Genomic DNA, 15,084 nt, shown 5'->3' with positions numbered 1-15,084 from the left:
GAAATGAAGTTGGTTGTTCTTTTGTCTTCGGTTAAAGCTGTCAATTTAGCCATCTTGGCTACTTCCATCAGATTTTCCAGCCATTCATTCAATATGGAACAAGATTAAGGTAAAGGTAAAGGTTCCCCTCGCACATATGTGCTAGTCGTTCCTGACTCTAGGGGACAGTGCTCATCTCCGTTTCAAAGCTGAAGAGCCAGCGCTGTCCGAAGACATCTCCGTGGTCATGTGGCAGGCATGACTCAACGCCAAAGGTGCACGGAACGCTGTTACCTTCCCACCAAAGGTGGTCCCTATTTTTCTACTTGCGTTTTTTACGTGCTTTCCAACAAGATTAGCCTGATACTAAATCCATCATTGGTTGTCCTCCATAGCTCTTCCTCACTGGAATATTTGGATTCCAGTTCCAATAAATCTCCAGCCAGCATGTCCAATAGTCATGGGGGCTTTGTGGGGAGTGCTTTAGTTCAGCTGGACAACAAAGTGACATGTACATCATGTCCAGGGGTGGGCTCTACTTAGCTTTACCACCGGTTCGCAACGGGATCGTGCGCGCGCTTGCTTCACTCACATACGTGCCTTGCTTTGCTCACACGTGCGCCTTCTGTGCATGCGGAGAAGCTTCTGCGCATGCGCAGATCACTGATGACGACATCTGGGGTGGTGGGCGGGACCTCCCGCCAGTTTTACTTCCGGTTCTTGCAAACCGGTCCGAACCGGGGGCAATCCACCACTGATTATGTCACTGGGACTTTGGAGTCTGCTGGCTCGTATTTAACAGATTAACAGACAATCCCTTCAATATTTATTTATTTATCTATCTATCTATCTATCTATCTATCTATCTATCTATCTATCTATCTATCTATTGGTTCGATTTATATGCCGCCCTTCTCCGGAGACTCAGGGCGGCTTACAATGCGTTAAGCAATAGCCTTCATACTTTTGTACATACCTGCTTAGTAGGGCTTTTGCCCCCTCCCCAGGCGGTGTTCTTTTTTATACAAAGTCAGCTTATTGCCCCCACAATCCGGGTCCTCATTTTATCTACCTCGGAAGGATGGAAGGCTGAGTCAACCTTGAGCCTGGTGAGATTTGAACTCACAGTAATTGCAGGCAGCTGGCAGCTAAGTGCTATTTAACAGCACTTTAGTCCACTGCACCACCAAGGCTCTTCAATATGAGCCAGCAGTGTGCAGCCGCCACCAAAAAAGCTAATAAAATCTTTGGTTGTATAAACAGAGGCATAGAATCAAAACCACGTGAAAAATTAGTACCGCTTTATAAGGCCTTATAAAGACGCTGAGCTTGTCGATCGAAAAGTTGGCAGTTCAGTGGTTCGAATCCCTAGTGCCATGTAATGGGGGGAGCTCCCATGACTTGTCCCACCTTCTGCCAACCTAGCAGTCCGAAAGCACATAAAAAATGCAAGTAGAAAAATAGGGACCACCTTTGGTGGGAAGGGAACAGTGTTCCGTGCGCCTTTGGCGTTGAGTCATGCCGGCCACATGACCACGGAGACGTCTTTGGACAGCGCTGGCTCTTCAGCTTTGAAACAGAGATGAGCACCGCCCCCTAGAGTCGGGAACGACTAGCACATATGTGTGAGGGGAACCTTTACCTTTACCTAGGACGAGGAAGAGTCTGGAGCCAGTTGAGTGGAGCAAAGAAAGGCAGAACATGGGGAGGACTTATTTCTCGTTCTAGGGAAACCAATCTTCTGCTGATCAAGGAAGAAGCCGCTGGTCCGGACAGGAAAGCTACATTCACTAGTCCTGCTGTTCCCTTGGTTGGGTACAACTCCTGTCCTGAGCCCCCTGTGCTGCCCATTACTGTGGTCCAATCGGTCTTAGATGGGAGGACAAGGTGCGATGATCTGCAGCCAATGTGTTTGCAGCCCCAGGAAAGACGGTCATTTTTGGACAGGTGAGGCACCCAGTGTTGTTGCAGTGCGATCCTGCTCTCTTAGACTGCAGCTCTGATAACCCCCAAACCAGAGGTGGGTTTCAGCAGGTTCTGACCAGTTCTGGACAACCGGTAGCGGAAATTTTGAGTAGTTCGGAGAACCGGTAGTAAAAATTCTGACTGGCCTCGCTCCCATCTATTCTCTACCTCCTGAGTCCCAACTGATCGGGACTCATGGAATGGGGATTTTGCAGTAACTTACTTTATTTATTTATTGATTGATTGATTGATTGGATTTATATGCCGCCCTTCTCCCGAAGGACTCAGGGCGGTTCACAACAATAAGAAACAGAAAATACAAAAGTTAAAAGACAATTAAAACAGAGTATCCAATAAATAAAGTTAAACGTTAAACCTTCCCCTGGAGTGTGGAGGGAATCGAGTTTTTACAGTATCCCCTGCCACACCCACCAAGCCACGCCCACAGAACCGGTAGTATAAAAATTTGAATCCCACCACTGCCCCAAACCATTGTGTTCATTGGTTATGCCGGTTGGGAATTATGGAACCGAGTCCAGAACAGAAACATGGATTGCAGGTAGTCCTCAACAAACGACAGAAACGGAGCCTGCTTATTGCAGTCATTTGCCATAACAAAGATTGTTAAGACAGCCACTGTGCTAAAGTGAATCCACAGTTGTTAAGGAAATGGTTCACCACTGGTGTGGTTTGGCCAAAACTGGAAGTGCCACTGAATGTGAGACACTGCAAACACCCATAAATATAGTGACTGATGTTTGGTCACATCATTATGAAGGGGGTCCTGACCAGGGGTGGGTTCTAAAATTTTTTACTTCTGGTCCTGTGGGCGTGGCTTATTTTGTGGGCATGGCTTGATGGTCATGTGACAATTCTTTAGGATTTAGCAGAGGTACTGGTCTACCAGGCTTTTAACTGCTTGCAGAGCTGTACCGGTCTACCCATTTGTTTTTGGAGGCACCGGTCTACCCATTTGTTTTTGGAGGCACCGGTCTACTCATTTGTTTTTGGAGGCACCGGTCTGCTCATTTGTTTTTGGAGGCACCGATCTACTCATTTGTTTTTGGAGGCATCGGTCTACTCATTTGTTTTTGGAGGCACCGGTCTACTCATTTGTTTTTGGAGGCACCGATCTACTCATTTGTTTTTGGAGGCACCGGTCTACCCATTTGTTTTTGGAGGCACCGGTCTACCCATTTGTTTTTGGAGGCACCGGTCTACCCATTTGTTTTTGGAGGCACCGGTCTGCTCATTTGTTTTTGGAGGCACCGATCTACTCATTTGTTTTTGGAGGCACCGGTCTACTCATTTGTTTTTGGAGGCACCGGTCTACCCATTTGTTTTTGGAGGCACCGGTCTACCCATTTGTTTTTGGAGGCACCGGTCTACTCATTCACTTTTGGAGGCACTGGTCTACCACCATACTGCCTTTTACCACTGATCAGCTGTAGCGCGGCCCTTTGAAGCCCCACTGCAAGAGTTTAAACAGTTTTTTTCCTTCTAGTCGATCAGCTGGGACTCGGGAGGCAGCAATAGATTGGGGGTGGGGCCAAATAAAAGGTAAGAATAACGCTGGGGGGGCGGGGGGTAGAACCGGTTCGGTGACGTCATATTGTCACCGCTACTGGCTTGGCGGAACAGGGCGGAACCCACCACTGGCCCCGACCCTCAGAATTTCCCTTTTTCTGACCAATTGTAACTTTGAATGGTTGCCAAGTTACCAGTCATAACTTGAAGATTGCCTGTATGTAGAACTTTGGGGTTGCCCTCGGTATGTTTTTATACGAGATGATCTCCAAATCCTGGATTTAAAGTTTACTCCTGCTTTCTTTGTTGTCCTGATCTGCTGGAGATTGTTCGGCTTTCATGTTGAAATTTTGTAAGCTTTTGGTAAGATCTTACACCAGTGTTTCTCAACCTTGGAAGCTTGAAGATGGGTGGACTTGAACTCCCAGAATCCCCCAGCCAGCGCTGCTGGCTGGGGGATTCTGGGAGTTCAAGTCCACCCATCTTCAAGCTACCAAGGTTGAGAAGCACTGTTTTACACGATAATGCTCCTATTTCGTACTAGAGTACTAAAACTTTGCGAGTTCTGATTTGACATCTGGGAATTGGTGAAATTTCAGGAGAGAATGCTGAAATATATGTGGGATTTGGTGATTTTGTGGGGAGTTGGCGAGGCTGCCACAAAGAGGAGGGGGGGGGTCAACTAATTTTCCAAAGCACCCGAGGGCAGGACAAGAAACAATGGATGGAAACTAATCAAGGAGAGAAGCAACCTGGAATTAAGGAAAAACTTCCTAACAGTGAGGACAGTTAACCAGTGGAACAGCTTGCCACCAGAAGTTGTAGGTGCTCCATCACTGGAGGTTTTTAAGAAGAGACTGGACAATCACATGTTTGATATGGAATATATGATCACTTGCTTGAGCAGGGAGCTGGACTAGAAGACCTCCAAGGTCCCTTCCGGCTCTATTCTGATTGATCTAACGGTCACCTGATATTTTTCTGGACAACTGTCTTTTTTTGTGTTTCTTCAGAACAGTCATTCCTGATCTCTGGGATGGGGCTGATCTGAATTTCGAAGGCTTTCAGATCTTTCTAAGAAACCCGCAGTACAGCCTGGAAACCAACAGATCTTTGGAGGTAAATTCCCTAAGCTGGCTGGAGGAATTCTGGGAGCTGAAGTCCCACATGTCTTAAAGTTGCCAAGCTTGAAAAACATCAGAGGGGTTAAAAAAAAACAACCACCATGGATGTTCTACCTGAATGATTACAGGTTGTCCTCGACTTACAACCGCAATAGAGGCCAACATTTCTGTTATTAAGTGAGACGTTGGTTAAGTGAGTTTTGCCCCATTTTACGACCTTCTTTGCCACAGTTGTTAAGTGAATCACTGCAGTTGATAAGTTAGTGACCTGGTTGTTAAGTGAATCTGGCTTCCCCATGGACTTTGCTTGTCAGAAGGTCGCAAAAGCGGGTCACGTGACCCCAGGACACTGCAACCGTCATAAGTATGAACCAGTTGTCAAACGTCTGAATCTTGATCACGTGACTACGGGGATGCTGCAATGGTCGTAACTCTGAAAAATGGTCATAAATCACTTTTTCAGGGCCACTGCAACTGAATGGTCACTAAATGAACTGCTGTAAGCCGACTACCTGCATTTAAGGGAGTGGAATTTCTCCCTTTTAATACAATTGATCGTATTAAATAGGATTAATACAATGACCCCCAACCAATCAGAACACACCTCCACCCAATCAGAACACAGCCAAGCTCCCACCCAATCAGTTCACACCCCTACTAGCAGTTAAAAGGAAGAAACAGCTGCGATCTCACATTTTCCTAGAAGCATGAAGTCGAAAACACCAGCCTGAAGATGACGAATGAGACTTCATCGAAACGTCGCCAAAACACTTCCAATTTTACGTGGGAGAAAACCCGAATAACAAAGACCTACATAAAAATACCCGTGAAAACCTCAGAAAACATATATACATACATACATACATATATTATATATATGTAAAAAGTTAAAATCTTGGGTGTTTTCCTGCGTCATTAAAAGTCTGTTATTTGAAATGCTTAAAATCCTGGCTAAAATCCCAGTTTAAGATCCTCCAAAATCCCAACAAAACACTTTGTAAGGTCTTTTGAAACTCTGGCTAAAATCCTAACCAACACTTTAAAAGTTTTCTTTTTGGCAACGTTTCGACAAGCTCTCTAACTTGTCATCATCGGGCCCCTACTTTCAGTTTAGAAGGTATGTGGGTATGCTGCGAGATCGGAGTTGTCGCCTTTCTATGTTCGCTGCTGCTGACGTATGCTGGTTAGCCTGCAACTCTGTGTCCTGATTGGAGGGCAGCAGTTGTTTTTTTTCCCTCCTGCTTCATTATCCTAGCTGCAGCCTGACTGCGTGTTAAAGGCCCAGCTTTCTCTGGTTCCTTATTACTAACTGTCAACTGCAAAGAAGGAAGGATTCTGGTAGGTATCACAACACCGCTGATTGCTTGTTTAGATCTCAGCCTATCTTCTGGCCCGGTTCTCTCTCGCTCCCTATTGCTAGCTATCATCTGCAAAGAGGGAAGGACTCTGGCAGGCATTACAACATCACTGGTTGCTTCTTGCTGTGCATTTGACCCCAAAGCAAGCTGAGTATCTTTTTTTCTTTCTTTCTACTAGGCCTTCAATCCCATGATCCCATCGAGTGAGTGGACTTTAAATGACGTGGAGGCCGATTTGCCTGGGGTAAGAGACGGACCTGCAGAAGGGGAGGCACTCAGATGTGGTATTGCATCCACAGAGGGATAGCATCAAAATCACACGAAGTGTTAACAGTACCACTTCAATACTGCACTGGTGAGACCACACTTAAGAGTACCGCATCCTGTTCTGGTCCCCACGATATGAAAAAAAGATGTTGAGACTCTGGAAAGGGTGCAGAGAAGAGCAACAAAGATGATTAGGGGTCAGGAGGCTAAATTGTATGATGAAGAATTGAGGGAATTGTTCCGTTGTACGTCTAGCATAATGGAGAGAAGGATTAGGGGTGACATGAGAGCTGTCTTCCAATACTTGAGGGGCTGTCACTGAGAAGAGGGGGTCGATTATTCTCCAAACCACCAGAGTGTAGTGTCAGAGGCAATCAGCCCCATTACCTTCCTGGGGTAATTGCCTGGATCATGGCACTTTCCTTGTGTATACTCTTGAAAAATAAAACTGGAATACATCTTCTAATTTATTTATTTTATTTTTATTTTATTTTTCAATTTATATACCGCCCTTCTCCCTGAGGACTCAGGGCGGTGCACAGCCAGAATTAAAAACACGAAATACAAATATTAAAAACAATTAATATATATATAAATTTGGCCCAAAAATTTAAAAAACCACAAACCAATTAAAACATTTAAAAAATTTAAAAAATTCTTCCTAAGGCAGCCCGGCTTGCTGGAAAAAGTGGGTTTTAAGGGCACGGCGGAAGGCACTGAGGTCTTTACAATAAATATTGTAAAGAAGAAAATAAAACATCTTACTAATCTAAATAATTAAATTGTTACATTTTGGTAAAGTTCCTACCGACTACATCTCTGCAGCCGGACTTCTCTTGGCAAGAGAACAAAGAAAAAAGTGAAGTAGAAAGAAAGGAATGCGGATATACGTAGTTAGCTTACTGATAACAAAATTGGCAAGCTACGGAAAGTCTGACAGTTCAGAAATAATGAGCTCAGCTGGTAAATACAAAAACGCAGGACAAGGAGCAATGGATGGAAGCTTATCGAAGAAAGATCCAATTTCGAACTCAGGATAAATTTCCTGACAGCGAGAACAATTAATCAGTGGAAGGGCTTCCCTCCAGAAATTGTGGGTGCTCCCATCACTGGAGGCTTTTAAGAAGAGATTGGATAACCATTTCTCTGAAATGGTATAGGGCCGTGATGGCGAACCTATGGCATGCGTGCCCAAACTGGCATGTGGAGCCATGTTGCCTGGCATGTGTGCCCTTGCCCGTTCGTCTCCTGGGTTTCCGGCGCGCACGCGCACACGATCAGCTGGCCTTTTTGCATGCAGCAGTGCTGGGAACTGGAAGAGATGGTCTTCCATTTTCCTGTGTGAGCATGCGTGCCGGCCAGCTAATCGTTGTGCGCGCATACGTGCCAGAAACCCGGAAGATACGTGCCAGAAACTAGAAGTTTATTTTCGGGCATGCGCATGCGCCCTGGGCAGCTCCTCTTCCAGGTTGCAGCCCAGATGAGCGTGCACATGCGCTCGCAAAGGTTCTCCATCACTTGCATAGCGTTTCCTACAGAGAGTTGGAGTAGAAGACCTCCAAGCAGTGGTGAAATGTAAAATTTGTTACTACCGGTTCTGTGGGCGTGGCTTGGTGGGGGGGGTTTAATATGACTGAGTGGGCGTGGCCAACTTTTTTTTTTTTTTTTACTTTTAAAACCATTTTTTCTACAATCTCCTCGGCTAAAGAGGTTGTAAAAAAATGTTTTTAAATGCCTCTGACGATCCCAGCTGAGTTGCCTGATCGGCAGAAGCTTTTTTTTTTTTTTTTTTAAGCCTCTGATGATCCCAGCTGAGCTGTACGATCATCAGAGGTTTTTTTTTTTTTTTACTTTTAAAAGCATTTTTTCGACCAAAGAGGTTGTAGAAAAAATGCTTTTAAAAATTAAAAAAAAAGCCTCTGATGATTGCGCGGCTCAGCTGGGCAATGGCGGGGGGGACAGGGATTTTTGCTATTGGTTCTCCGAACCACTCGCCTCCATTGCTACTGGATCGGGCGATCCGGTCTGAACTGGGTCCCTTCCATCTTCGTTAGTCTGATTCCAATCTGTTCTCCAAAGCTTCGAACAGGAATCTTTCCCAGGCAAGACTCAAGAGACCTTCTGCCTGAAGAGCAGAGCCACCTTCCCAAAAACTTTGCTAAAGTATTCGGCCGCAGTACTGCAAAGAACAACTGATCAAAATCTACGCTTCAGTTGCACCAGTAGGAATAATCGCTTTCTCAAGAAAGACCAGTGTCGTTTCTTTAATAAAATGAGGCTTGATATATCACTGAGCTGACTAGGTGGCTCTGTGGCTAAGACACTGAGCTTGTCGATCAGAAAGGTCGGCAGTTCGGCAGTTCGAATCCCTAATACAGGTCTCCTATGTGAGCAGGGGGTTGGACTAGATGACCTCCAAGGTCCCTTCCAACTCTGTTACTGTTGTTATTATGTAGACACAGGTAGAATGGTACAATGCACTTATAGCAATAGCCTTCATACTTTTGTATATACCTGCTTAATAGGGCTTTGCCCCCCCACCCCAAGCGGTGTTCTTTTTTATACAAAGTCAGCTTATTGCCCCCACAATCCAGGTCCTCATTTTACCTACCTCGGAAGGATGGAAGGCTGAGTCAACCTTGAGCCTGGTGAGATTTGAACTCGCACTAATTGCAGGCAGCTGGCAGCTAAGTGCTACATAACAGCATTTAGTCTGCTGCACCACCAAGGCTCTATTATTCTACATTCATCAGCACAGAAATATAACCCCACAGAAATTTAACTAGCGGGACATTGCTATGATCTGCATCACTTCCAAGTGAATTTTCCATCATGCACAATCAGGCCTCTTTCATCTTTAGCTGCCCATATTTGCATTGGACAGTGAAACGGGCGGCATTTAAATTTAATAAATCAATAAAATAAACTTGCACAGGCACTGAGATTCTTGGAGTGTGGTCATCAGAGATCTCCAGAAGTTGTTCCTAAAGTGTGATTTCCCCCCCCCCCCAGACACCAGAGGGAGGAAATTATTAAATGAACAAACAACAAGCAAAAGTACTAATGATATTTTATTGTAATTCATCTTAAACCTATGTTTAGTTTAGTTTATTATATTTGTATACCGCCCTTCTCCCGAGGGACTCAGGGCAGTGAACAGCCATGGTAAAAACAATGTACAACAAAAATTAAAAGCTTTTTAAAATAATTCAATCATTCGGCCAAATTTAAAACATCCAACTAAGATCATTTTAAAACCCCTATCAAAACCCAATTTAAAAAACCTTTATCCTGTCAGTCCAGCTTGCTGGAATAATAGGGTCTTCAGAGCACAACGGAAGGCACGGAGGTCGGGGATCCTTCGTATGTCCGGGGGCAGTTCATTCCATAGGGCCGGGGCCCCCACAGAGAAGGCTCTCCTCCTGGGGGTCATCAGCCTACACTGTTTGGCTGATGGCACCCTGAGGAGGCCTTCTCTGTGGGAGCGTATTGGTCAGTGGGAGGCAATCGGTGGCAGAATGCGGTCCTGTAGATAACCAGGTCCTAAGCCATGGAGCGCTTTAAAGGTGGTAACCAACACCTTGAAACGCACCCGGAAGGCCACCGGGAGCCAGTGCAGCTCGCGCAAGATGGATGTTACATGGGAGCGATGGGTCGCCCCCATTATTACTCGCGCGGCTGCATTCTGGACCAGCTGGAGCCTCCGGGTGCTCCTCAAGGGGAGCCCCATATAGAGTGTTACAGTAGTCCAGCCGGGAAGTGAAAGTGAAACCATGTTTCCTTTGTATCCTGGTCCCGCTCACCCCTAAGAGGTCAGATTTGCCGAAGAGCGGCTTTCCCTTAAGAAAAAAAAAATCATGTATCCCACTGCTTATGGAGATTAAGTAGAGGAATTATAGAATATAATCCCAGATCTGAAAGAAGCTCTTCAAGCCAAATCCCTTGCAAAGGACAAGAATCCAGATTAAAGCCTCTCGGATTTGAGATTAACCGGGGTGGGTGGGTGGAGGTTTATTTCCAGATTAGCAATCATGCTTCCCCCACCCCCACCCCCACTAATTCATTTAATATAGTGAATTGAAACAATGTCATTGACAACCTACTGTAGTTTAGTATTTTCTTCATCCTGGCATCATGTATGCACGGACTGTTTAATAATAATAATAATAATAATAATAATAATAATAATAATAATAATAATAATAATAATAATAATAATAATAATAATAATAATAATAACTTTATTGTCATTGTATGTGTATGCACGGACTATTTGTTTGTTAGATGTAGACATGCGCGTATGTATACCCACAGTATTTATTTCGGCAGTAAATAAGACGTTTATCAGGTGATTTTTTAAAAAATTATTTTTAGAATAGAATAACAGAGTTGGAAGGGACCTTGGAGGTCTTCTAGTCCAACCCCCTGCTTAGCCAGGAAATCCTAAACCACAAATGGTTATCCAGCCTCTTCTTAAAAACTTCCAGCGTTGGAGCATTTGCAACTTCTGGAGGCAAGTTGTTCCACTGATTAATTAGAACAATTAAACAACTGTCAAGATTCAGCTCCGGAGATACGGAGGATTCCGGATCTGCGCACCTTCCGCCGCGCTCTCAAGATCTTTTTATTCCACCAGGCGGGCCTGGCCTAATCTTTTCCCCCTTTTTCTCTTTTAATACGTAAATTTTAATCTGCTTTTAAATGATTTTTAAATGATTGGGGTGTTTTAAATCTGTCTGGGCCAAATTTGTTTAATTCGGTTTTATTCTGTTTTTTAAATTTTGTATTTATGTATTTTATTGTTTGGCTGTTCACCGCCCTGAGTCCTTCGGGAGTAGGGCGGTATATAAATCAAATAAAGACTAAAAGACTAAAGACTAAAACATCACCCTGGCTAATACCCAGTGATGCTGAGAATACTTTCAGCTACAGATACGGTAGTCCTCGACTTGTGACCCAAATGTCTGTTGTCAAGCAAGACATTTGTAAAGTGAGTTTTGCCCCATTTTACGACCTTCCTTGCCTCCGTTGTTAAGTGAATCCTTGCAAGCTGATAAGTTTGTAACCCGGTTATCAAGTGAATCTGGCTTCCTCATGGACTTTGCTCGTCAGGAGGTTGCAATTAAAGGGATCGCCTGACCTGGGGACACAGAAACGGTCATAAATACGAATCAGTTGATAAGCACCTGAGTTTGGATCCCATGATCGTGGTGATGCTGGAAAGGTCGTAACTGTGAAAAACAATCTTAACTCACTTTTTTTCCAGTGCTGTTGTAACTTCGAAAGGTCATTAAGCAAACCGTTGTAAGTGGAGGACTATCTGTATCAGAGGTGGGTTTCACAAATTTATATCACCGGTTCGCCCCGCGTGTGCTTGCTTCGCACTCGCCCCGTCCTCCTGCGCATGTGCTTTGCTCCCACACGTGTCTTCCACGCATCCGCCCGGCAGTGGTGGGTTTCAAAATTTTTTACTACCGGTTCTGTGGGTGTGGCTTGGTGGGCGTGCAGGGGAAGGATACTATAAAATCTCCATTCCCTCCCCAATCCAGGGGAAGGATACTGCAAAATCCCCATTTCCTCCCGATCAGCTGGGACTTGGGAGGCAGAGAATAGATGGGGGCGGGGCCAGTCAGAATTTTTACTACCGGTTCTCCGAACTACTCAAAATTTCCGCTACCGGTTCTCCAGAACTGGACATAACCCGCTGAAACCCACCTCTGCTACCCAGCCTCCAAAACATGGCTAAATAGGACTGCATAGCGCCAGGGCAGGGGGGAGCAGGCCCACCTGTGATTGCCGCTACCGGTAATCCCGAACCAATCCAAACCGGCTGAATCCCCACCACTGATCTGTATTTGATGCTGATGGATCAATAGCCAGTATAATAAGGCAAGATGTTAAAGGATATTCTTGGCTCATAACCAATGTTATGGGTTATTGAGCAGAGTACCCCTTGAGTATGCACATGAAAGCAGCTGAGAGTGAATAACCATAGTTAATATACTGACACACTGAGTTGTGGTAGTCTTTTACTTTTTAGGAAAAAAAAGTAAAGCAAAGTCCAATAACAATCCAAGTCATACACAGATAAGGCGATAGTTAAAATATCAATTCAGGGATATTCCAAGTACAAAGTCTTCTTACCAGTTGTTGTCATTACACAATAAAACAGTTCTTCTTGAGTTTCAAACGGGAACAAGTTTAGTATTAAAACATTCAATAAATAGTAGAAAGCAACAAGTAGCAATGATCAAACAGTGATCATACAGAGAGAACAGGTAGAGAGTAACAGCAAATAAGCAGATAAAATGGTGTCGTGTTCCCAAGCCATGATTTAGGCTTCCCCTTAAGTACATTGGCCACAGAGCTTAGCCAATCAGGATACAGGATGATGCAATACAGTCTTAAAGCAATATAATACCTTTTGACAAACATGTATTGATAGTTTATATATTGCCTGACCAACTAGTTAGACAATAGCCATTTCCTAACACAAGAGATGTTTCTGATTGTAGGCTTAATTAATTGCGTGGACCCTTGGCTGATTTTTCGCACATTGTCAGAGTAAGGTAGCCGTAAGATCTGGTGCCAAGAAGTGAGTCTTCTACTCTTAAAGGAGGGCTGTGCATGAGGGCAGACCTGTCCCCTCTCTCTCAATACATTCAAACCACATTTTGTGCGCTTAACTCTCCCATGAATAGAGTGGGAGCATTCGCAACCACTTTTCTTTTGGCCGGCAGTCTCCATTGGTGGTTGGTTGCATGGTCCAGTCTGCAGGGCTGCCATTAGGTTACCAAGGTGGCACAGGATAGGCAGGAAGAACAAACGAACGAACGGATGGAAAGTTATCGAAGAGAGATCCAACATAGAACAAAGGAGAAACTTCCTAACAATGAGGACAATTAACCAGTGGAACAGCTTGGCTTCAGAAGTTGTGGGTGCTCCATCACTGGAGGCGTTGAAGAAGAGACTGGACAGCCACTTGTCCAGAATAGTACAGGGTCTCCTGCTTGAGCAGGGGGCTGGACTAGAGGACCTCCAAGGTCCCTTCCAACTCTGTTATTCTGTTATTCTCTTATTTGATCCTGTTCTGGATCAGCCAGTTTTTAAAAAATCATCACGACTTTTTTCTCTCCTTTCCTTGGTCAATAACTCTGCATAGTTGTACCGTAGTTTTCATTATTATTATTATTATCTCTTTTATTCATTAAACATAAAACTCAGTCAACTGGACATTTAAAAATGTGCCACAAATACCATTGACTGGTGCTAATGGCTGATATAGGTTGCTGCCAGGTCCTCGGTATCAACCAAGCATTTTCTTAAAATATACGATGTTCCGAGTAGCACAGTTTTTTGCAGTTCTGCTGGTGTTATTGCAGGAAGCTGCAATTTCTTGATGTGTTTTGTAAAATTCTTGGATATGGTACCAAGTGCCCCGATGACAATGGGTATCACTGTTGCATGTTTCATCCATAACTGTGTAGTTTTGATTGTTGTTGTTGTTGTTGTTGTTGTTGTTGTTGTTGTTGTTGTTGTTATGGTTAATCTTTGGTGAGATTCACAGCCTTTGTTGTTGTTGTTGTTGTTGTTGTTATTATTATTTACTTTATTCATTAAACATGAAACTCAGTCAACTGGACATTTAAAAATGTGCCACAAATACCATTGACTGGTGCTAATGGCTGATACGGGTTGCTGCCAGCGTCTTAGGTATCAATCAAGTACCTTCTTAAGATGTACGATGTTCCAAGTAGTGCAGTTTTTTTGCAATTCCGCTGGTGTTATTGCAGGAAGCTGTAATTTGTTGATGTTATTGTTACTGTTGTTGTTGTTATTATTATTATTTACTTTATTCATTAAACATGAAACTCAGTTAACTGAACATTCAAAAATGCATCACAAATTTCCATTGACTGGTGCTAATGATTGATACGGGATTATTATTATTATTATTATTATTATTATTATTATTATTATTATTATTATTATTATATCTTTAGTGAGATTCACAGTCTTTGAGGCTGGTTAATAGCTCAGCAGCTCGAGTCCTAACCAAGGACCTAGGAACTGTTAAGGTATCGTCGGAGAATGTAAGCTGTTCCGAGTAAGGTGGTTTTTTGTAGAGTCAAAATGTTCAAGTCCGGCAAATTTAGAATTCCTAAATAGTGGGGTAGCCCTTTGGGTATTGCTCCAAGGGCTCCAATTACAATCGGGACAATTATTATTATTATTATTATTATTATTATTATTATTATTATTATTATTATTATTATTATTTACTTTATTGATTGAACATGAAACTCAGTCAACTGAACATTCAAAAATGCATCACAAATTTCCATTGACTGGTGCTAATGGTTGATATGGGTTGTTTATTATTATTATTATTATTATTATTATTATTATTATTATTATTATTATTATTATTATTATTATTAGGCTGCAGATGCTCACTGTGGAACAACTGGAGAAGAACATAAATAAGAAGTCCTCCTGAGGGCCAGAGCCTCATTTTCAGTACCTCTTGCCCGGGAGCTGAATATTTACATCTGGAAAACATGGCTTTGTCTGCTGGCTTTGTGTGGGATTCCGGTGACCGACACACACACACATTTCACAAGGAAAGATTATTTTTTCCGACATAACTCTTGTGCTGCTATTTTGACCAGTTCAGGACACTCGAATGGAGAGCTCCATGCGTTCAACTGGTTTTTTTGGGGAGGGGGGAGGCCATGCATTCAACTGGTTTGTTCTGCATACTCTCGCAGTCTCCTCCCACCTGGTGCCCTCCAGATATTTTGGACTACAACTTCTTTCATCCACAGCCGGCGTGGTGATTAGCCTGTATTGTGTATTTAGCG

General features: G+C 43.6%; 1 protein-coding gene across 1 annotated transcript in view; it reads left to right on the top strand.

The window, feature by feature from the left end:
- The window catches only part of HSF4 (heat shock transcription factor 4), a 49,638-nt gene extending 34,931 nt beyond the window's left edge, over window positions 1–14,707 (top strand). Inside the window, exons 9-12 of the mRNA XM_070953126.1 lie at window positions 1,708–1,926; window positions 4,485–4,590; window positions 6,132–6,197; window positions 14,663–14,707. Of these exons, the coding sequence (XP_070809227.1) occupies window positions 1,708–1,926; window positions 4,485–4,590; window positions 6,132–6,197; window positions 14,663–14,707 (436 nt within the window). The remainder of the gene's footprint in view (window positions 1–1,707; window positions 1,927–4,484; window positions 4,591–6,131; window positions 6,198–14,662) is intronic.
- Window positions 14,708–15,084: the final 377 nt, after the last annotated feature.

Source organism: Pituophis catenifer, unplaced genomic scaffold, assembly GCF_029215685.1.
Source record: "Pituophis catenifer annectens isolate HBS135680 unplaced genomic scaffold, rPitCat1.0.hap2 SCAF_13, whole genome shotgun sequence".
Taxonomy (NCBI): Eukaryota; Metazoa; Chordata; class Lepidosauria; order Squamata; family Colubridae; genus Pituophis; species Pituophis catenifer.
This window is presented reverse-complemented; position numbering and strand designations above follow the sequence as displayed.